Raw genomic sequence first — 22,746 nt, forward strand, 5'->3', positions numbered from 1 at the left:
CGGCAAAAAAAAATCAAAAAAAATTTTGACCTCAAAAAGTCATAAAAAACGTCATAGTATAGTAAGGCGTTTTTTTTGGGCAAAAAAAGTCAAAATTTTTTTTGACCTCAAAAAGTCATAAAAAACGTCATAGTATAGTAAGGCGTCAAAATCGGCCAAAAAAAATCAAAAAAAATTTTGACCTCAAAAAGTCATAAAAAACGTCATAGTATAGTAAGGCGTTTTTTTCGGGCAAAAAAAGTCAAAAAAAATTTTGACCTCAAAAAGTCATAAAAAACGTCATAGTATAGTAAGGCGTCAAAATCGGCCAAAAAAAGTCAAAAAAAATTTTGACCTCAAAAAGTCATAAAAAACGTCATAGTATAGTAAGGCGTCAAAATCGGCCAAAAAAAGTCAAAAAAATTTTTGACCTCAAAAAGTCATAAAAAACGTCATAGTATAGTAAGGCGTCAAAATCGGCAAAAAAAAATCAAAAAAAATTTTGACCTCAAAAAGTCATAAAAAACGTCATAGTATAGTAAGGCGTTTTTTTCGGGCAAAAAAAGTCAAAATTTTTTTGGACCTCAAAAAGTCATAAAAAACGTCATAGTATAGTAAGGCGTTTTTTTCGGGCAAAAAAAGTCAAAATTTTTTTGGACCTCAAAAAGTCATAAAAAACGTCATAGTATAGTAAGGCGTTTTTTTCGGGCAAAAAAAGTCAAAATTTTTTTGGACCTCAAAAAGTCATAAAAAACGTCATAGTATAGTAAGGCGTTTTTTTCGGGCAAAAAAAGTCAAAATTTTTTTTGACCTCAAAAAGTCATAAAAAACGTCATAGTATAGTAAGGCGTCAAAATCGGCAAAAAAAAGTCAAAAAAAATTTTGACCTCAAAAAGTCATAAAAAACGTCATAGTATAGTAAGGCGTTTTTTTCGGGCAAAAAAAGTCAAAAAAATTTTTGACCTCAAAAAGTCATAAAAAACGTCATAGTATAGTAAGGCGTTTTTTTCGGGCAAAAAAAGTCAAAATTTTTTTGAACCTCAAAAAGTCATAAAAAACGTCATAGTATAGTAAGGCGTTTTTTTCGGGCAAAAAAAGTCAAAATTTTTTTTGACCTCAAAAAGTCATAAAAAACGTCATAGTATATAAGGCGTCAAAATCGGGCAAAAAAAGTCAAAAAAAATTTTGACCTCAAAAAGTCATAAAAAACGTCATAGTATAGTAAGGCGTCAAAATCGGCCAAAAAAAATCAAAAAAAATTTTGACCTCAAAAAGTCATAAAAAACGTCATAGTATAGTAAGGCGTCAAAATCGGCCAAAAAAAGTCAAAAAAAATTTTGACCTCAAAAAGTCATAAAAAACGTCATAGTATAGTAAGGCGTCAAAATCGGCCAAAAAAAGTCAAAAAAATTTTTGACCTCAAAAAGTCATAAAAAACGTCATAGTATAGTAAGGCGTCAAAATCGGCAAAAAAAAATCAAAAAAAATTTTGACCTCAAAAAGTCATAAAAAACGTCATAGTATAGTAAGGCGTTTTTTTCGGGCAAAAAAAGTCAAAATTTTTTTGGACCTCAAAAAGTCATAAAAAACGTCATAGTATAGTAAGGCGTTTTTTTCGGGCAAAAAAAGTCAAAATTTTTTTGGACCTCAAAAATTCATAAAAAACGTCATAGTATAGTAAGGCGTTTTTTTCGGGCAAAAAAAGTCAAAATTTTTTTTGACCTCAAAAAGTCATAAAAAACGTCATAGTATAGTAAGGCGTCAAAATCGGCAAAAAAAAGTCAAAAAAAATTTTGACCTCAAAAAGTCATAAAAAACGTCATAGTATAGTAAGGCGTTTTTTTCGGGCAAAAAAAGTCAAAAAAATTTTTGACCTCAAAAAGTCATAAAAAACGTCATAGTATAGTAAGGCGTTTTTTTCGGGCAAAAAAAGTCAAAATTTTTTTGGACCTCAAAAAGTCATAAAAAACGTCATAGTATAGTAAGGCGTTTTTTTCGGGCAAAAAAAGTCAAAAAATGTTTTAACCTCAAAAAGTCATAAAAAACGTCATAGTATATTAAGGCGTTTTTTTCGGGCAAAAAAGTCAAAAAAAAATTTGACCTCAAAAAGTCATAAAAAACGTCATAGTATAGTAAGGCGTCAAAATCGGCCAAAAAAAGTCAAAAAAAATTTTGACCTCAAAAAGTCATAAAAAACGTCATAGTATAGTAAGGCGTCAAAATCAGGCAAAAAAAGTCAAAACATTTTTTGACCTCATAAAGTCATAAAAAACGTCATAGTATAGTAAGGCGTCAAAATCGGCCAAAAAAAGTCAAAAATTTTTTTGACCTCAAAAAGTCATAAAAATGGTCATAGTATAGTAAGGCGTCAAAATCGGGCAAAAAAAGTCAATTTTTTTTTTGACCTCAAAAAGTCATAAAAAATGTCATAGTATAGTAAGGTGTCAAAATCGGCCAAAAAAAGTCAAAAAAAATTTTCACCTCAAAATGTCATAAAAAATGTCATAGTATAGTAAGGCATCAAAATTGGCTAAAAAAGTCATATTTTAGTAATTTCCCAAAATGTCAAAATATTCCTCTAAACTTCCTGCTGCCATTCACATACCAAGCTCATATTTAAAGAATGCTTTAATTGTCTCTCACAATACATTTTTGTGTTTGACAGGGAACATCAAAATAAGACATCATAATCCAGAGAAAGCAAAATGCATTACATTTTTCAAACATGGTAGATTTTAAGTGACTGATTGAAAGCTTAAGTTACTACTATGCATGAGGCAGTAACATCTTTCAAAACACACTTTACAGTTATCATTGGCCAATCATGATGATTTTTCTTCCTTCAAAAATAATTTGTACCGTATATAACATTACCACTTTCTAATTATTGTTCCGTTCATGAATTATACAAAACACAGAATTGGCATGTTGTCACAGCCACGGCCATCGGTGTCAGAGATGAAGGACAGGAAATAGGAATCACTGTAAGTGATGAAGGCTTATCATTACATAACAAGCAGATATACAATCTGGTTCTGCCTCAGCACACTCAAAGCGAGGCGTTAAGCGACTGGCTGTCATCTGATCTAATTTATATCATTACATTCCAGTCATTGCTGCTCACAGAAAAGGCATGTTCGTATGACGTGTAAGTCTGAAATATTTAAATTGTCTCTGTGAGTAGAAATCTAGCAAAAATATCTTCTCATGATCAGTGATAGCAGTCATGAAACAGTCAGAGGTGGAGCCACAATTCAAGTCACTGTAAAAAAAAAATATAGTAGAAATTAAAACCTTGTTTTAGAGATTTTTGGAAATCACCCCTGCAATATATAACAGCAAAAACAAAAGTTACATATGCAAATTTCGTAAAATGCAAAGCAAAAATGAAATACACCGATCAGCCACAACATTACAACCTGTAACTGCTTTTAACGTTGTGGGCTGACCGATGCATTGGCTGAGTATTTACAAGAACAGCAGTTAGGTAGTTTACAGTGTATTGCAACAATAGCAGACCTAAACAGTGAGACAAGATTAAGGCGTTGATTAAGACCTTGATCATCAATAAAATACTACATCATGGTGAATACACTGAACGTGGACGTGACCAGCTCTGTCTTTTTAAAGTGAACTGAAACCATAGCTGACGAAACAATTAGGGAAATTCACATTTGAGCCAACTGCACCTGATTGATCGAGTCTTACGTCTTTAAACCTCAGTTGTACAAAAGAAATGATAAAACGTCAGGACCATCGTGACAGAACTGTTAACACTGACTCACCAAGTCAACTCAAAACTGTAGCACAGACCATAATGCAACAAACCCATTGTCATATACATATACATATATATATATATATATATATATATATATCTTAAACATGTATGGCTTTCCTCTTGTGTTTTTTTTTTTTTTTTTTTTTGTTTTTTTTTTTTTTTGAGGAGGAGGAACTATTTCAACCAAAAAATACTTGTTTCTGTAAAGATGACCAAAGAATAAGGCACCTGTAAAGAGCTCTCTGTGCCTTTGGTTAATACTGCGATGTGCGTTTCCTGGATTAACTCTCACACACACACTGTACACACACAGCAACATGTCCTGTCTCACATCATGACCATCATTTAAATGGAGCCTTGAGACAACGACCGCTGATGGACAGTAATGGAATTACACGATTTTACCAAAGCAGCTCGGGTAGTTTACGGATATCTGCAAATCCAATACTCTTCATTTATATACCGATTTCAGATGTGGCAGTCGTGCTTTTCAATGCTGTTACACCTTCATATGGTAAACATTTAAAATAAAAGTGCTCTGATAAATACAGGAATTAATTAAACGTCTGGGGGGGGGGGGGGGGGGGGGGGGGGGAGGTCACCCACTCGGCATGGCTAGCATCGTGGCTGACACTGTTACTGAAAAGATCGGCGCTCTCACGGAGCTCAAGTTTGCCGAGTTTACGGTCCACCCTCGACGGTGAGGATCGTACCAGCTCTCTGGAAAACAAAGTCACAGAACTCGAAAAGAAAGCCATGGTGCTAACAGAGCGAGCTAACGACACTGAGAGCAGGAACCGTAGAGAAAACATACGGATCATTAGACTCAGTGAAGGGGGGGGGGCGGAAGGTAAACAAGCCTGGAGACGAAAAGGGGAATCACTACTAGTACTCTTTATATTTCATTTCACTCTGTCTCCTTTTGATTTATTTTATTGGACTATTTTAGTTATTCATCACGTCAGTCTGGTTAATATACTTCATAAGGGAAAAGGCCACGGCACATCCATTCTAACAATATGCTTATCTGTTCTTACTGCTGTATAGCTGTCCCTGAAATTGTGGTTCAATAAGGTTGATACTGATAAGCTGGAGGCGTCTGCAACGACCCCATCTACCCACCAGAGGGCAGACACATCACAGAAGTCTCACGATCCGATGGCCATGTCTGATGCTTTGAATGCAAATAATTTGAAAATCGTGTGCAACAAAATTTCTCCCTAAGAGCCAAATGGCTGCAAGGTTTGAAATAAAATCTGTTTAACAAAAACCATGTGGGAGAGCCGGAGCTGATTAGTGTTAGGGGGCAGCAGGCAGACGCTGGCTCTGCAGCGGCTGTATCCAAACATGGATCTGCTGCTCCTTCACACAGCTGTCAGGCTGCCGTGAGGTGCGTTTCTGCCTCAGACACAAGTACGTACAAAGACTTCAAAGATGTGTGCACCGTGCATATATCTACAGTTAGTGTCACAGAGCAGTGTGCAATGTGCAACTCTGTTCCTCCATTTGTTCTGACGCACAGGCTTGACAAAGATCTCCACTGGCTGATTTCACAGTGCACAGAAAGACCACGGCGCAGAAGGAACGACCATAACAGCAGATTTCTGGGTGAAATATCGCACCTCCCGTTATGTAGCTACATGATCTTTAAATCCTGCAGCGGTCACAGAATCAGCCCTTCTCTGATGCCGCCTCTGTGTATGGGGCTGGGCATTTAGAAAGCCTGTGCGCTGGCTGGTGCGCTAGCTGTCTCTGAATCTCTGAAATACTTCCAATAAGCTGTAGGAAACTGGATCAGCGGGGACTGGGACCTCTGACTGGTAAGAATTTGGTCCCAGACACAAGTCAAAGCGTGTGTTAATAATTCCAGCTGAGCACCTTCACAAGTTGGCAATTTTAAAATGAACCTTTGAGTGCACACACGTTCATCAGCAAGCATGAACAGAATCTCTTTAGGTCCTTATTTTCAGTCAGTACCTGCAGCTTTGGTCACCGTCTCATTCACCACGTTTCTTTTACAGCAAAGCAGACGGACAGACGGCGAACAGCAAGATTCGGTTAAAGAAAATTAACCGTAAAAGCAAATAAAGCAAAATGAAAATGTCCTGATCAGCTAAAGTGCAGGTTTGTGGTGTGTTACACTGTATGGTACAGATTGTCAGGTGAAGCCATGGGTTCCACACAGTTTCATAGAGGTGCTATTAGGAATAATTTACCGGGCCGTAAAGTGGCGACTGAGCGTCGACGGGGGGCCTCAAATGACAACCTGTTCTCCACTGGCAGAACGCCACCTCCAGCTAGAGCCACACAAGAAAAGAGGCTGTGATTTGAGGTGGAAACGGCGTCTCCGTGTTCAGCAGTCAGTGATGTCTGCTCTCAGAGTCCCCGGCTGCCCGCGTTCGGGCCCGGTTCAGGTGGTGTGGTGGGGGTGGGCACCTGGGAGGGCACAGAGTCACAGCTGATGAGACTAACTGTTCCACCGCAGGGCTGCGTTCACTGTCCTACCCTGCTCGGAGCGATGGATGAGACGAGGCGACTAGGAACCGGTCAGGAAGGAGGGGGAGGCCGCAGGCTCTTACACTTCATCTCGTCCAAGCTCTTCCAGTACTTGTAGTTCTCCGACAGATGCTCCATGAGACCGGGCAGGCTGGCAAAGGCTGCGAGGAGACACAGAGGAAAATTGAGACGGGTTAAAGAAAGAAAGAAAAAAATGGACACGGATAATCATCAAACGATCGACGATAGACCGTAACATCATTAACTTCACCTGAACTAAACACAGACTGCAGGTTTTATTTAACTGAACTACTCCTGTTAGAAATCCCATTTACATGCAGTTGTTCTATTTGTACTCTTAGTTCATTTAACTTTCCCTTTTTCATTGAATGCATCTGAAGTTGTAATTTACCGATTGACCGTGAATGCACCTCGATCGCGGGCGTACAGCGAAATACCGACGCTAGATTTTTCTTCCTTTGCCTGTGCGGCTGTTTTAAGTTAGCGGCGTTGCCTGTCAACCTCCAATGTCTGTCCCTCTAGTGTTTTAGTGCGTACCTGCTTAAAGGTGCGTGTAATGTCCGCATCAGGAGTCATTCTCATTGCTTAGTAGCCTGTTGCTAACGGCTAAGTTAGCCTATGAGCCGTAAGAGGCTATATGTTGTTATTGTTGTTCGTAACGCTGACGTTTCGTTTATGTTTACAGTGCTTGCACATGTTTTTGTATTTACATCAATTTAAATATTGAACTGTATTGCACGTTATACTTACGGTTCATTATGTATTGTTTCAGACCACTCACTCGTTCACTCACGTTCACGCTCATTCACACACATTGAAGGATGCACAGAAATAAATGGACTAATTGAACTGGATGTCTGGCATGTTCTTTAATCGGGACACCTACAAACTTTGAACCACTCTAAAAAGAACATTCTTGGAGCTCTCTCCTCTTCAACTCCACTGAAATAACTTTATGAAGGGAACTCTTGATGTACAGTGCAGACGGTGGGAATGCAGCTTTGGTCACTATCAGTGCACAAAGGGACATGCTGTATGATGCTATTATTTTTGAGGTGACCGTATCCTTCAAGGCCGAATGAAAATCCTTCAGGAAACAAACCAAAACACCTCCAGCGAAATGTCAACGGAGCAGACACACCTGCCACCGCTCTCTCCCTGTTATCATTCCACACAGACGATGAGGCAGGGAGGTGTGTGTGTGGTTAGTTCATGTACAGTGGCTAATGTTATGTACACTTTGTAATGTAGCTCCCATATAAAAGGACTGCGGGGGCTGAAAGGTCTCTCTGCCTCGCTGCCACACACACACGCACACACACACACACACACACACACACACACACACACACACACACACACACACACACACTGCAGAGTGTGTGTTCTCAGAGTGTGTGATGACCCATTCAGCCCTTGTTATTTACATCCTCGTTTCCGGCCTGCTGGCGACCCACTCTGCGTCTCTGGAACCGACAGTGACCCCCGCGCTGACCCGACGGTGACCCCGGTGAACTGAAATCGGCTGCATGTGTGTTTTTGTGTTTATGTGTAAGAGACGTTCCCTCCCCCCAAAAACCGAGCGATCGTACACCCCCACCCCCTCTACTCTTTTCCCAACTTCCCCTCCCCTGACGCCCTCACAGTTTCTCTCCGTCCCACCGGAATTTGGAATCTTTCCGTGACATCAGAGCCGTGTTGACAGTAAACAAGTTCCCTCTTGGGAAGATTAAACTAAAGGGGAAATTCAGTGGGAATGAGGAGCTACGAGAACCACGCTATCCCTTCCTGCTTCCCTTCACTCCTCCTCCTCACCGCGTTCCTGGAATTTCCTATCGTACAAATCTGTCTGAGGAAGAATGAAGAAATAAAACTGCCATTTTGTTTCAGTCAGTCTATATAAGTTCAGAGGTTAGTCAACCAGAAACACAAATGCCACTAGGTGTGTCCAGGGAGGGGCCTGTGAGGAAGGTGATTAGCGAGTGGCTCCAGCCTAAATTTGGCAGCTGATCAGGGCAACGACCGGAGCAGAAGCAGATCACTTCCTCTGGATCAACAGGGACTTAGTGTCTTCAAGTAAACATTTCAGCTTGTAAAGCAGTGCAGCTGCAGCACCTGTTTAACAGAAACTATGAATGTGACCCTGACCTTTTACTAATATAATCAGACCTCATGGTAAATACGTGTGTGGCTTTATTTCAGGAACTTGGAATTAACATCAACGAGGAAATAACTTAAACACTCTTCAAATGCAGAAAAGCAAAGGAGAGGCATGCAAACACACTGCAGAGTGCACAGCAGGAAGCATTGTTCTTACCATCCCAGGCGTCAAACATATCCGTGATGAAGTAGTCTATAAAGGAGATCTGAGATTTGGGCACGCTGCAGGTGTTCCTGTCGAACACTGGCATCACCACGGGCAGCCCCTGTCTCTTCTCCTCGTCTGTCTGCAGGTCAAACACACACAGATCGCGCTGAAGTGAAGATAAACGCACGTTTAAGTTAAATCTGCAGCTTGGAAATGAGCTGAATTCTGAGGAGTGAGACGATGAAAATGATGAACAGATGAACAGGACTGTCCGGGGGTTCGCAGCCTGTAGCTGCACGGTTCCATCAAACTGCCGCTGTATTAGTGCTGTCCACTCACCTGTGCGAAGTACTCCTCTGAGATCCGCCCAGCCCACTCGATGCAGAGCTCCAGCGGCCTGCAGGGGTTTGCCACATCTGCACACTTGATCAGCATCCTCTTTATCAGCAGGCGGTTCTCTGGAGAGTTCCTGAAGTTAGCCTGACCCTCGCAGTCACTGTTTATGCTCTGTTGGAAAAGACATAAAGCATCTGAGCGTACAGAACAATAATACACGCACAGTTTCAGTACGTGCTGCTGGTCTGTTTGCATATAGTTTGGGGGGCGGAAGCTCAGTCGCGACCTCCGACCATCCGGAGAGGGGTAGTCTACAACAAGGTTACCCTTTATGGGTATCTCTGGAATTTAATAAATATTGACCGTTAACAGGATTTCTGACATTCTTTGCCTGTAGAGAAGATTTATTACAGCATCATATAAAATCAACAATAATTATAATAATAGTATTATTATATATAGCATATATATATAGCAAACAGAGCTCTGGTATTGGAATAGTATCGGTACGGGGTTGGGATTGGAAGTGAAAAATGTGGATCCGTGCGTCCCACAGTCTGTCCTCTCAGTTACACTTAACCTTTACATGTTTGTACATTTCTAATACTTTCATTGAAAGTTTCTTAGAAAGAAATGTATAATTTGGTACTAACTAGGTAAACTAGAGACAGTTAATTCATTGCTATAAGCTCCTGTACCATACAGTCCTTCAGTCAGCGCACAGCAGGCCGGCCTGACAAATGTGAACTTTGTCTACAGGTTAGTTTACAGTTTACCCTGGAAATCAACACAACTAAAAACTGATAATCCTGGAGCTTCCCCTACAGCAGCGCTTCTCAATTATTTTCTGTTACACCCCCCAGAAAGAAGAAAACATTTCTGCCCCCCCCCCCCCCCCCCCGCCGCCGCCGCGATAAGATAATAAACACACCGGTCTTTACTCTTTACTCCCACCGTAGTCACAGTGAAGCCAAGCGCTATATACGCTTCGTAATATTTCCTTCTCTTAGCTTTCAGATGACTTTCGTTTATCTCATTATCTCCGTCTCAGAGGTGCGATGCCGGGCTCACACGCGCGCGCGCCCCGGCATCGCAACGCGCGCTCCACTATTACACTACACTAAAGGACTGGTACAGGTACATCTACAGGTAGATGTTCCTTCTTTCCACCAACCTTTCAAGAAATTGTTCGTAAATTTAAAAAAAAAAATGCGCAAATGAAAGTGTCACCATCTTTTCTGCTCTTTCTGGGAGAAGGCCCACCGACACTTACACTTGTGCTGGTCTCTTCTATGGCAGCCATTGGCTTGTTGATGCTGTTGACAAACTTGCTGACGTGCTCAAAGTGTCTGGTCATCTCTGTGGCCAGCACCATGTCAATGATGGCCTGTCGCAGTGTCCGGAACTGATTCCTGAAGAGGACAGAGACGGCTTTGGATCAGTACACCAATGGACGGCTGCAGCTGAGCAACAGGGAAAACGAAGCGCCACTGACTCCTGCTCACAGACCTGTCGATGTTCTTAAAGATGTTGCTCTTGCTGTCCCGGACAGTGAGCTGGAAGGCGAGGGCGGCGTGGTGGCTCTCCAGCACGGCAGTGTCGTTGTAGAGGATCGCCAATTCACTACCAGCGTTGCACAGGAAGGAGTTGGTCCTGCCCGGGTGGTCCACATCGTGCACCGTGGCCGCTATCAACGCCGCCACCTCGTCCAGCTGGTCTAGGCTGCTCTGAAACAGACAGGAGTGACAGAGGGTGATGTCAGTCCTGGACTGCACTGCACCACAGCTTGTTGGTTTAGTGGATATATTGTTAACAAATGGTTTGGTGGATTATCATAAACACGTACTGTTGACTGTTGGGCTTGTTTTGAGATGACAGTGCCAATAAAGTAGGTTCAACTTACACCAGCTGGCACATAATCTTTGCAGTGGGTATTAACTCTTTGACATTTTGCTACAGCTCATTTAAATAAACTACAGCATGTGTTTTTATCAGCTATTATTTAGGACTTTAGAATGAATGAGACTCCTTTATTGTATCTCAGCCATCTTGTCATATAGAACAGTGGTCCCCAACCCCCGGGCAGGGGACCGGCACCGGTCCGTGGGTCAATTGGTACCGGGCCGCACAGAACGAATGCATAACTTACACTATTCCCGTTTTATTTATTATCTGATTCTGAACGATGTTTTATTTTTGACTCACTCTTGATGCTTGCCTCGGTCACATGTCTTACCTACATCACACGAAATATGGATTTATTGCGACAGGTTGTTCCCACGCACCAACCCCGCTCTGCATAAAGTGCGGCGACCGGCTCTCTAATGAGGCAATGAAGCCTTAAAAACTGCTTCGCCACTTGGAGACAAAGCATTCTTTTATCATTATATTTACAAAATACCAGTTTTTGTGCCGATCGTATCATTTTATTGTGTTGTATTTGTCCGCCACACCTTAAAGGCCGGTCCGTGGCGCAAAAGAAGTTGGGGACCGCTGGTATAGAACACACCTTGCTGTGATAGTTCAGATGCAGTGGCTAACAAATGTTTTCTCTGACTTTAATCCGTCCACTATTTCAGTGTTGTTTACAAATGCCTTCTGAATCTCTTGCAAATCAATTTTATTGTTTTCCAAACAAGCACATGTCCAGCAACCGAAAGTGGAATTTGCAGAAGCCAGGGTTATTTTTGTTTATTTTTGTGTTTAGTGTCTTGTTAGTGTGCATGATCCAGAATCTTGTGTTATGTAAGCAATGTTCTGCATGTGTTTTATTAGATAAAAGCCGTGTAGGGCAAATCAGGTCAGTTTCATTTATGCAGCACAAAATCAGAAGGAACAGGGGAGGTATCCCTCTTTTATATAATCGAGACAAAAGTTTTACCTCTTTATCTGCAGTTACATGTCTTCAGGTCCTTGTTATACATGTCTGTGAATGTTTTCATTCATCCAGGTCATAGTTCTCTCTCTCTCTCGGTCTATCTAGTCCGCACTAGTCTGACTCGTTATACATAACTTTCATGTTCATGTAGATTCACAATGGGTGAATCAAAATGTGTGAAGGTGCAGGAGTTCTACAATTTCAAACGTGTGCGAAATTATTTTATTATGTCTTGAAGGGTTTGACTGGAATGATGTACCGGTATTAAGCACTTAAATAGACAGCACTTTTAATTTCGCTGTTTCTTTGTGCAGTGACAAATGTATTCTATTCTATTCTATTCTATTCTATTCTCCTCTAACCTTGACTCTCTCTTTGCGCAGGAAGTAGGCAGTAGCGTGCAGCACGTCTGCGGCGTGTGTGGAGTTGTGGTAAGAGTTGGAGGAGTGGTAGCTGGCCTCGATGAGCTGCAGCCAGGAGCGCAGCGTGGCCTCCGAGCAGTTCAGGAACTCGCACACTCCGAAGCTCGTGAAGATCTTCAGCCCGAGGTAAGTCAGCGGTCTGCGGGGGGAGGTCACACACAGGACTGGGTGAAAGGACAGCACACGTTTAAGCAGCAAATCAGCGTTTTCCTCAACTTTACCCAGGACTTCCGTAGTATCTTTATCCCTTCTTCTTGCATCCTCATCTACTTTAAAGTCTCATTTTTACTCATGATGTATGAGATGTAGATCTTTACCCCTTTACCCCAAATCAGCTGGATCATTAACTGACATCAGAGTTGCCGTAATCTTTTATTTAGCACATTTTCCATAATCTCAAACTTTTTACTTTAATGGTTGCGACAAAAATCTGAGAACATATGAGATTTATCCAATTTTTTGAAGGTAGGAAGATCTCAACTGCCAATTTAAAAAATTATGTAACAATCAAATAATTGCCTGAGCGATAACTAAATGAAAGGTTTTACTCCACGTAGTATACTGCCTTTACCGGGTCTTTCCCCTCACTTTGCTTCCTTCTTTCAGTTTCTTCCTCCTCGTTACCTCTTGTGTGTAGCTGCCTCCAGCTCCAGGATGTTGAACTCCCAGCGCTCCTCATCATTCAGCATCTCGGCGATGGATGGGGGCACGTCATTCAGAGTGACTGGGATGGCCAGCTGGCTTTGGCTCATATCTGTCAGATAGAAACACACGCACACACATTCACAGTTAGAGGTGATTTGACCATAAAAGGGGGCAAACCAAGAGGCAGCTCTGTGCGGGGTTTGACAGATAAATACTGAACGACTGTACCAATCTCGGCTCTCTAATATCTATACACATGTGCAAACACACTGGCCGAGTGTCTCACTTTGTACATTTGGTGCTTTGAGGCTGTGGTAGAAAGATGGTGTGTGATAAGATTGTATAAATAATTGAATGAGAGCTGACGGAGCTGCAGCTCTGACTTGAGGATACTGTTGATGTCTTGATGAAAAAGAAGACAGTTTCTTCGATAACAGACCCTCGATTTAGATCTTCTCTCAGTCAGGAGCTCTTGTGACTTTAATCATCATAATGGGGTTACATAACAAACTCAGATGGAAGAATCCACTCTTCAGAAAGCTAAAAGAACATTGTGAAGCTTTCATCGTGACAATAACCGCCTTAATGTTTATTCATGAGATTTCACTTCAGGCAGCAGACCTCGTGTTCCATAATCTCTGTGATGGTGAGGGCCAAAGGCTAAAATGTCTGTACACCTACCTGCTCTTATCTCTAACATTAACCGAATGCTGTTTGGCTTGTCTGAGTCATCTTGTAGAGTGTGAACCTGTCATTGTCAGAGTGCTGCCCATGTAATGTATCTGGCCTTCCGCACTTTCCTGTTAGCCTGTGGCATAATGTGATAATTCACTGGTTCTTTAAAACTTACTTTTGCAGAACACGTATTCATTCCCAGAGAGTCTTCTCAGCCCATCCTGGAGATACGAAAGAAACAGTTCAGTTAATTACAAATATAAAATTACAGTAGTTTTTTAATGTATGCAATAAAACATTCCTGCAAATGACAGATATTTACTATCAGCAGGAATGGGAAAACAAGGATTGTTTTTTTTCCCCCTTATGTTAAATTGTCCCACAAAGACACCAAACCCAACGGTAACAGTCCATCTCTTACTACTTTTCCACTTCCCCAGCCTGTCTGTGACTCTTAGCCACAAGCCCATTTGTTTCTTCTGAGGACAAATTAAAAAAAAAAAAAACCTCACAAATGTGTAATTGTATGTTTTTTTGAAAGGCTCAGTAATTTCTGAAAATAGCTGGGCACTGTAGTTTCTAAGAAATGTTACGCAACTGGTGTAAATAGCAGATTTGTGGGGACTATTTTCAGCTGCGGATTAACACACATTTGGTGCTCCAGTGAGTATTTCCGGCAGAAGGACCGTGTATGTTAAATAAACTACGCTGTGTGTGTTCATGGTAAAGAAGGAGCATGTCACCCAGTACAACAGTGTGAGTCACTGATGTGTTTTTGATAGTTCTTTGACAACAATGGAGCTTTGTGGCAAAACCTACTTTCAGAACAGACAAACATCTGTGTCCAGTGACTCACCTCATGGTTGGGTTTATTCAGCAAATGTTAAAAAAATAAAATAAACAAGGACTCTGTTGGCACTCTGAAAATATAGATTTGATTTGAGTTTGGGAGCCAAAAATGTCTTTGTTTGACAAGAATGCACGTTAAATGTCACATGCAAAGATAAGAGATTAAAACAGACCGTTTCTCTAACCTTTCCTTATAAAGTGGTTCAGGCTTCTATGCTTATGGACTTAAAGAGCACACAGTAAATATCAACACTGCCTCTTACACTCATGAGCCCCCCAACCAGGTCGTTGGTGTGGGGGTCATCTTCTTTGGATGCGAGCTGAGGGGAGTAGAGCTCGGTGGTTCTCAGGATCTCCAACACACGATCCAGAGCCTCAGCTACTGTTACCGGACTGCTCTCCTGGGCCGCATTGATGATGTTTATTACCTGGGGAAGGAAGGGGAAAAAGAAAAGTCCCCATTCTGTTTCAAAACAGACACTACATACAAGCAAATGCACAAAGAGCCCTCTGCGAGACATGCCATAACAGAGTGCTCCTTTCTTTGTGCATGTGTCATGGAGATGTGCATGTGACGCTGGAGAAATCTTGACTGGGGCAAAACATCTAAATAAAGTTGCTTCTCGAACACACAAGAACATCACAGGACCGGCAGCAGGAGGCAGAGTGAGATGATGTGACATACTGTATACTGTATATTATCAAATTATGACCCAGCCTACAGCCAGACCTGGGTTTATTGTTGCTCACAGCGTCTCCTCCCGTAGCCCTGTGCATCACAACAGCAGGGTCGTGAAAACACGTCTGAATGTTTCCATTAAAATGTGACGTTTCAAAAATACACGCGGCAACGAGTCCCCTGATGCTGACGACATGAACTGTGAATAATGCCGCGGAACAATGACTCCAAAGACACGCAACAACGGTATCATCCATGCTGTAAACAATTCTAAGAAATGTAGCTTCCTAGAGTGCACAGAAACAATGAGATGCTTCTTTTACTGCAAATTAAGGAAGCTGAATATTTAGTTTCACCCAATTTCAAGTGTCCGCACAATCCTGCACAATGTACTGAAACTAACCGTGTCAACGGAGTCGCGCCGACATCCCAGAGAGTGGGGTTGAGTGGAGGTTATGCTTTTGTTAATGTGTCTTCTGCAGCTTCCTATTAGCAGGACTTTTTCAAATATTTTCAAGTATGAAAAGATGTTCATCGGTGACACATCTTCTCACTAATAGGATATCATGTTAGTTGTTATGTCTGCGAATTTGCTCCATTACTGGCACAGTCAAACAACATTAAGGCAGTGAAAACAGTTGTAATGGACACTGGATGGATTTGTGGTGTCGGGATAATAAAGTAAAATACACTTAAAAAATGATTTGAGGCTTTGAACAGACAGATCTCATGTCCTGCAGTGAAACTGTGTGCATAACAGGCTGGTAATGGAAATCCAACATGTGAAACCTGATGACTGCTGAATGAGCTCTGAGTGATTTCTCTTCACTGCAAGAAACATTTGTGTTTGTGCTGAAGGCATTAACTTGCATAAAGGATTCAGTATCAGACTGTTTGTTGGATGAAGGGCCCTGCAGGTGATGGTCCTCATTTAACCCTTCAGTGGTTTTCTCATCTGTTTGGTGGAGAACATTTTGTCTTAACCTGACGGAGCTCTTGTATTTAATTTGGTAAATCCAGGGTGATGCAGCTAAGAATGATTAAACAAAGAACCAAAACAGATGCAGACACGGACAAATCTCACTCTTATCACTGGGGGTGGTGCAACTTTCTTCAACAAAAGAGGATCCGTGATCTCAAGTGCCAACTGCCACCGGACCGAAAGATGAGCAAGTATGGTTTAATTTTATACGGATTATAGTTTTACTCATTTCTCCTGTCCACAAAATTAAAACGTCTTTTGTTTCAGTTAAATAGAGAAAAAAAATGCAGAAAGTTGAAAAGTGCACTTATCAATGTAAATAGAAATAAAAAAACACTGGTCAGTTGAAAAAAAAAAAAAACAATCTCCTTTAGGTGTGTAAAAGGACCAAATGCTGACAGCAGCGTACCTTGGTGATGGGAGCCTCGATAGTCATGGAGTGAATCCTGGCGACCGATGAATATCTTCGATTCTGTAAACTGGGAGCTGCAATTCAGAAAACAGGGAATTTATGTCTCATGATAACCAGCCTCATGATAACTAGCCTGTCAGCTAATAATAATGAACATTATTAATATTTTAACTGAAAAAAAGTCACAGGGCCTGCAAATGTTAGCTTTAATCAAAAGGCAAACATTATGAGGACGTTGGGATGAGGACAGTTATGTGGTGAGACAGAAAGAGAGAAAATGGTTTGATTAGAGAAGAAAGACGCAGACGAAGCAGAGGAGAAGCCGCACTCCGCTGAGATACCTGAAAATAGCAGCAGCTGCGTCAAAGTGAGTTGAGGAGGGAGGTACGTAATGTCATCAGCCCTCAACATCTCTCTTTAGGATCTCTTTAGTTCAAGTACCTACCACAACACAGCCTGACTCATTCTCTGATCTCCAATCATCTCCCCATTCTTCATCCCTTTGCTCGCCCCACTCCTCCCTTCTGTTCCTGCCTTTGTTATTTGACTTTTATTCCCACTGCATACTTATCTCATTCTCCTCGTCATCTTTCCCTGTCATTTTCTGCCTCTCCTGCTTATCTACTCCGCAGAACGGCTCAAACTGGAGCTCCATTCATTCAGACAGATAACGCATTTTGAACGGCCTTACCGTCACTGCCACGGGAGCTGACTGATCTGGCATCAATTGAATCTTTCCTTCTGTCCCGGTGACGTAGAGAATGGCACTCTGCAGAGAGGCAGAGGGAAGTAATGGACGTTAAATGTACAGTACATGTTTAGAGAGACATGTACACGGAGAGACAGATTTATACTGATATAAGTCAGTCTCAGTGCTCTGTTTCACTTCAAACATATTATGTTTTGCTTGAAAAGTGCTTTTAAATCTCGCTTCAGCCTCTAATGTACCGCGCCATTTTTGAAAAACCCAGAAGAAAATTTTTTCGTAACACGTAATTTATTACATAATTCATAACACTTCTTACTGTCCTTCGTCTAACTGGAGGAAAAAAACTAACTGTGACTTTGGTTTGCAGGTAGATGGACATGACGTACAGTGTGTCACTGTGAGTGTGTTATCCCTAAGTGTGTTTAACTACAGTAAAGCTAACTATCCACACACACATGTTGTGTGGGGAAATGTTTGTCAAGACAAAATGAGTTTATCTACACTTTGTCAGTTTCAGGACTCAGATCTGTGCCTCAGATGTAATGACAGAGTTTAATTCAAACCATGCTTATAATCATCTTTAAAGTCTATGACAAACATCTTCACATAAGAAATAAGAGGCTCGAGCTGCATTAAAGAATGTGAGGAGGTAAGTTACCTGACTGAGAATGTTCCCCACTGCATCTCTCTTCCTTGTTGAACTTGTGGACCTGACAGAAAAAGAACAGGAACAGATCAAAGTCTGGATTACGAACAAGAGTCGCTGTTACTTTGCCTCCGTTGTGAGGAATATAATCAGTCTAATTTCCTGCTCCCTGAAAGCAGCACGCTGGCAGGATTAATTCTGTTGATTACAGACTTACTGTGAGCCAGCGATTTGATGTTCTTTATAATTTGAAAATATCTTTTCATCTCACCTCAACAGCCTATTGCATTTTACAAATACAACTCAGTCTGTTAATGGGTTTGATGATGTCTGTACGTGCATGGAGCCGTTTGAAAGGTCTGATACTCCAACACCTGATTCTCCCTGTAAACAAAGCAGCGAAACTGTGCGACTCCAGCTGTGTGTGATTTCTTTAAATATTTGCTAAAACTGCAACCTGTGACTGTAAAGATGGTGACGAATAAAGAGAAAGAATTAAATGATATTCTAAAAGATGACAGCCCTGCAAAGCCAATAGCACCTACATATTTGGTCTGCCTTCACTGAAGCTACACTTTACCTGGTCATGATGTGCAAAATAAATCAATCAATCAATCAATAAATAAATCATCAACAACAACAACAACAACAACAAACATTCATCAACCTTAAAAATGCATACAAAGGGTATTGCAATCATTCTGTTATTCTTTTTGCTGGTCAGCTTGAAAAGTTTAACCCCACCCCCCCGTAGTTGCTGCCCTGCACCTTCTTAGATAAAGAAAATTAGACAAAGTGTTCTGTTCAGTCATGAGTAGGTCAGGTGATTGTGTGAGGAGCCAAAAACAGAACGTTAAACGTGGAGACCAATCTGATAGATGACCTTTCTAATTCTTATATATTTTTGCCAAAATATTTACTATCATCTAATTAAAAAAATTACTCAACTGTATTAAATGGCAGCTTCTGAGTCACAATTCACAGAATGATTCTTAATAAAGGAATGTGTTGATTCTGAGCTACATTTACCATAACTATGAACCTCACAGCACAGTTTCCCATGTTCATAACAATATGTTTTCATGCAGGTGACAATTTGTACAGTACATCCTGTTAGTCACACTCAGGTTGTGTAGATAGGGATATGTAGAGCCTCTAATCCGGTTACAGAAGATTTTCCTCTCACAGTGACTCACGGCACCTTCACATATTGCTGACAGTGCATCATGCACATTTATGTAATGATGAATGTGTTAAATCCAACACGTACACCCGTATTAATTCATTTTAAATATACAAAATCAGGAAAAATAAATGTAATTTTGATATGATGAAAGGGGTGTCCTGAAATGTTTGAATATTAAATTTCATTTTTAGGATCCATATCACTGCCACACCATTGTTCTTTTTTTTTTTTTTTTTTCTACAGCCCTCCTTTCTAAATTTCGGCATTGCTGTCTCTCAGGTCTCCAGAGCGTCCCATACTGAGTAAATAGGATTAAGACAGTATAAACACTTCTAATGACATACAAGGTTGCCAGATTTAGCTGGCTGCATTTTAATGGGCTTCTTGGGCTGCAAAGCACAAACAGACATCTAAAAAAAACAAAACATCTTTTGAATTAACTTCACTAAAGCTGGGAAATAGTTGAGATTATGATGGCCCTTAATTGAGAGGGAAAGACAAACAAAACTGACCCTAAACCTGCTGTAAGTCTTGAGTGCTTAGACAAATACTGCTAACTAAACAACACAATGAAATGGAAACCGTGGTCTACAGCCAAACGTCTGGGTGGGAAACGATGAGGAATAATGTGGGGTTTTAAGTGCTCCGAGGAAAATGTCCCAAGCAAGAATACAGTATCAGATCAGTGGTATCCTGAAAGGACCTCTGTGGCCTTGGGTTGTCAAACGGATAATGGCGTCTCAGTGAAGATGCAGTACTTGCCTCACGACATGATTTAGTTTAAAATGTCATTGAATACTAAACTTTTGTTTCTACTTTGCATCTGTTTGCTTCTATAATGTGTGGTTGGAAATAAAGTTTAAAAAGAAAAAAAAAAAAGAAAAAGGAAAGGACACCCTGATAATACCATTCCGTTTGACAGAGCACAATTCAGGTTGTGGGGGACGACTTCGAGAATGGGATCAGTTGCTGGCATGTCCAAGGATTCCCAATCCCAACAAGCAGGAATGAATGCTATTTGGCTTTGGCAGGCAGATGCCAACGGCTGACTCACCTTATGTACACATGATGAAAGAGAGCAATGAGCTAAAGCTAGTCCCTGTGCGGCTTTGCCTGAGGTATAAATAGCCCTGGCGCCTGGCTGCTAGCCCTCCCAGGCCTGAGCCGGGGATCCTGGTGCTTAGCCGTAACTTAGCATAGTATGACGTTATTGGCCTGGAACCCAGCTGAGAGGAGCGACACACCTGCTTCAGAGTAACCGTGCACACTCCTCAGCAGAGCTGGCAGCCCGTGAGGCTACATGCCCCGTTGAAGCATTTAACTCTGACACTTTAGCCTACAGTTCATTTGAAGTATTTATGTTAAACTTACTGCCAGCAGGTTTTTTAATCAATGCCCGAGTCCAGTTTGGACTCAGTCGTTCATTTCTCTACCAGGCTTGATTGGGCCAAGCTGTACTGAAGCATTAGGACTGCTGATGGACTGACATTTGTTTTTAAGCTACACAACAGCAAAACCAGCTCACCGTGATCCTCAGAAGTGGGCTTATTTAAGTCAAAGGCTTTTGTAAAAGCCAAACGGCTGCGAGTAGCCCCTGTAAGCTAGGGATTCATCATCTGAGCCTGCAAATCAGCAGTTTCAAAGTGCTGCTAATGTGCAGGTGCTAATAATTTAGCGCTGGCACAGAATTCTAGCCCCAGGTAAACCTGAGTGAGCCTATATCTGAGGGTTTTTTTTCCTATGCTGTGTTCAGAGCTCTTGTTTGACTTCTCGTAAGAACCTCTACAGATCTCTGGAAGCCTCCAGATTTGTTGAGTGAAGCTAAACAGCAAGTGATGACTGAAATCATCATTGAGCTGAACATTTCATTACCAAAACCAAGACAGGAAGGGAAACAGGGGAGTTATCTGTGCACCATTTGACTCACCTGATTGTTGTTGTCAATGTGAGGTCTCTTGATGGCTACGAAATGTCGAATCTTTCTGTAGAGAGCACAGACAAACCTGTCAGTGATGTCTTACCTCCCAGGAATCTACAGCATGTAATCACTTTGGTTTGTTTAAGTTTATCTTACCCTCCTTGGCCGATGACAGGAGTTATCTTCACATGCTGCTGTATGCTGTCACCTGACTTCTTCCTGGCATAGTAAATGCCCTGCCATTCCTTCAGAGACCACATAACAGTCAGGTCAATGAAACTAAGACCTCTAATTTCACAAATGGATGGATGGATGGGTGGATGGATGGATGGATGTGTTACTGACCTTTCCTTTTTTGATACAGGTGTTGATGGTGTCCAGCAGGTCAGCTCTGTTCTTGTCGCTCTTGGGGAGTTCGGTCAGCTCTTTCCCAATCAGCTCTCCCTTGTGGTAGCCCATCATCCGCTCAAATGCTGGGTTCACATACTGAGACAAATCCAGGAAGGGGTTAAAGTTCAGAGTTCTTTTATTGTTGACATGTTTCTTCATTGGTAAAAAAACATGGGCACTGCCATTGCCAGTTTGCATAATGTTTGATAGCTACAGTGCCAGCTGCTTTAGGAAAACATTTAGCTTTCATTTCCAAACTCAATTACACATTTGTGACCCTTTTTTTTTTTTTTTTTTAAAGATTACTGTCCAAATGGCCTGAGGCTGATTCTCACAGACAGGGCAGGGAAATTATAAAGTACTGAGACCAACCAACACTGTTTTGTTTATTTCACAATTTATTTATTTTTTTATAATAAAAAAAATAGACTATCACCAGCTTTATCTCATAAAGGAAATGTTTGAGGTTTTGCTCCTTTGGACTCTTGTGCATGTATGTGGGTAAGCGTTATCCACACCTGTATTATATGGTCCTCGCTGGTGATCTCCACAGCCTCCTGACAATGCTCCAAAGCAGTGAAGACAGAGTTACAAGCCCTGTGGATGAATGAAGACGCAGCAAACACTGGATTAGCAGCTTTACTACCAACACTACCTTGCACATATCTGTGCATGTATATATGACTGCGTGATGAACGTGTTTTTTTTTTTCTTTCTCCGCTGTACCTGAGTTTGAACTGGCAGCGCACCTCTCCGTGTTCAATCTGTATGAGCTCATTATAGCAGGCCGACACACTGCTGTTCTCCACAAACCTCTGGAGGCCAAACCATGTTAAGTGGTGTTTGAAGGAGAGGGAGAGAGACGAGCGGAAAATTGAATGAGTCAGGATTCACTCAGTAGCGACTTGTTTTGTAGCCTCCTACGTCATTTTCACACCATCAAACACGGCTGACAATAAGTGGCTCTTTCAAAACTGGCAACACGTTGCTATTTTAGTGTCTGAGGTCTCTCAGAGGCCCCAATAAAACGCAACTACAAGAAACAAGGATAACGCACTGAGTCCTACGCTCGTCTGTTATAAACACACATTCACAAGCTCAGGCAAATTGTTGGACGTACTCTGCTAAATCCAGCACAGAGGAGAGGAAGAACAGATGGCTCGTCCTGGTCAGGCGGTCTATACAATGACAGAGAAGAATTATTACCATTTGCAACCACAATCATTTTTCACAAACATGCTTGTGCTGGTCCACACTAAAGAGACTATGGTTTCAAAATCAAACTCACTTTTGTGGCACAACGGCAAGAATAACGGTGTTTTCCGAGGGCTTCGTGGCACGGATCAACCTGGAAATAAAACAAATGCGGATTAAAAGTCAGCAGGAGTGTCAACAGGAGTTCATTTCATTCACACTTTGAGCTCGGGAGAAGTG

General features: G+C 41.5%; 1 protein-coding gene across 3 annotated transcripts in view; it reads right to left on the reverse strand.

The window, feature by feature from the left end:
- Positions 1–3,822: 3,822 nt before the first annotated feature.
- pde8b (phosphodiesterase 8B) overlaps positions 3,823–22,746 on the reverse strand; it is a 38,469-nt gene continuing 19,545 nt past the window's right edge. For all 3 annotated transcript variants that reach the window (XM_041059200.1, XM_041059199.1, XM_041059201.1), the window contains exons 4-22: positions 22,601–22,660; positions 22,433–22,490; positions 22,039–22,127; positions 21,831–21,909; positions 21,268–21,408; positions 21,079–21,167; positions 20,932–20,986; positions 17,831–17,882; positions 17,155–17,232; positions 16,461–16,537; positions 14,654–14,818; positions 13,717–13,762; positions 12,846–12,975; positions 12,162–12,360; positions 10,431–10,648; positions 10,195–10,333; positions 8,925–9,092; positions 8,595–8,724; positions 3,823–6,417 (exon numbers count right to left, since the gene is read on the reverse strand). In XM_041059200.1, coding sequence (XP_040915134.1) covers positions 6,308–6,417; positions 8,595–8,724; positions 8,925–9,092; positions 10,195–10,333; positions 10,431–10,648; positions 12,162–12,360; positions 12,846–12,975; positions 13,717–13,762; positions 14,654–14,818; positions 16,461–16,537; positions 17,155–17,232; positions 17,831–17,882; positions 20,932–20,986; positions 21,079–21,167; positions 21,268–21,408; positions 21,831–21,909; positions 22,039–22,127; positions 22,433–22,490; positions 22,601–22,660 — 2,083 coding nt within the window. In that variant the 3' untranslated portion in view covers positions 3,823–6,307. The remainder of the gene's footprint in view (positions 6,418–8,594; positions 8,725–8,924; positions 9,093–10,194; positions 10,334–10,430; positions 10,649–12,161; positions 12,361–12,845; positions 12,976–13,716; positions 13,763–14,653; positions 14,819–16,460; positions 16,538–17,154; positions 17,233–17,830; positions 17,883–20,931; positions 20,987–21,078; positions 21,168–21,267; positions 21,409–21,830; positions 21,910–22,038; positions 22,128–22,432; positions 22,491–22,600; positions 22,661–22,746) is intronic.

The sequence above is a fragment of the Toxotes jaculatrix genome, chromosome 16, assembly GCF_017976425.1.
Source record: "Toxotes jaculatrix isolate fToxJac2 chromosome 16, fToxJac2.pri, whole genome shotgun sequence".
NCBI lineage: Eukaryota > Metazoa > Chordata > Actinopteri > Toxotidae > Toxotes > Toxotes jaculatrix.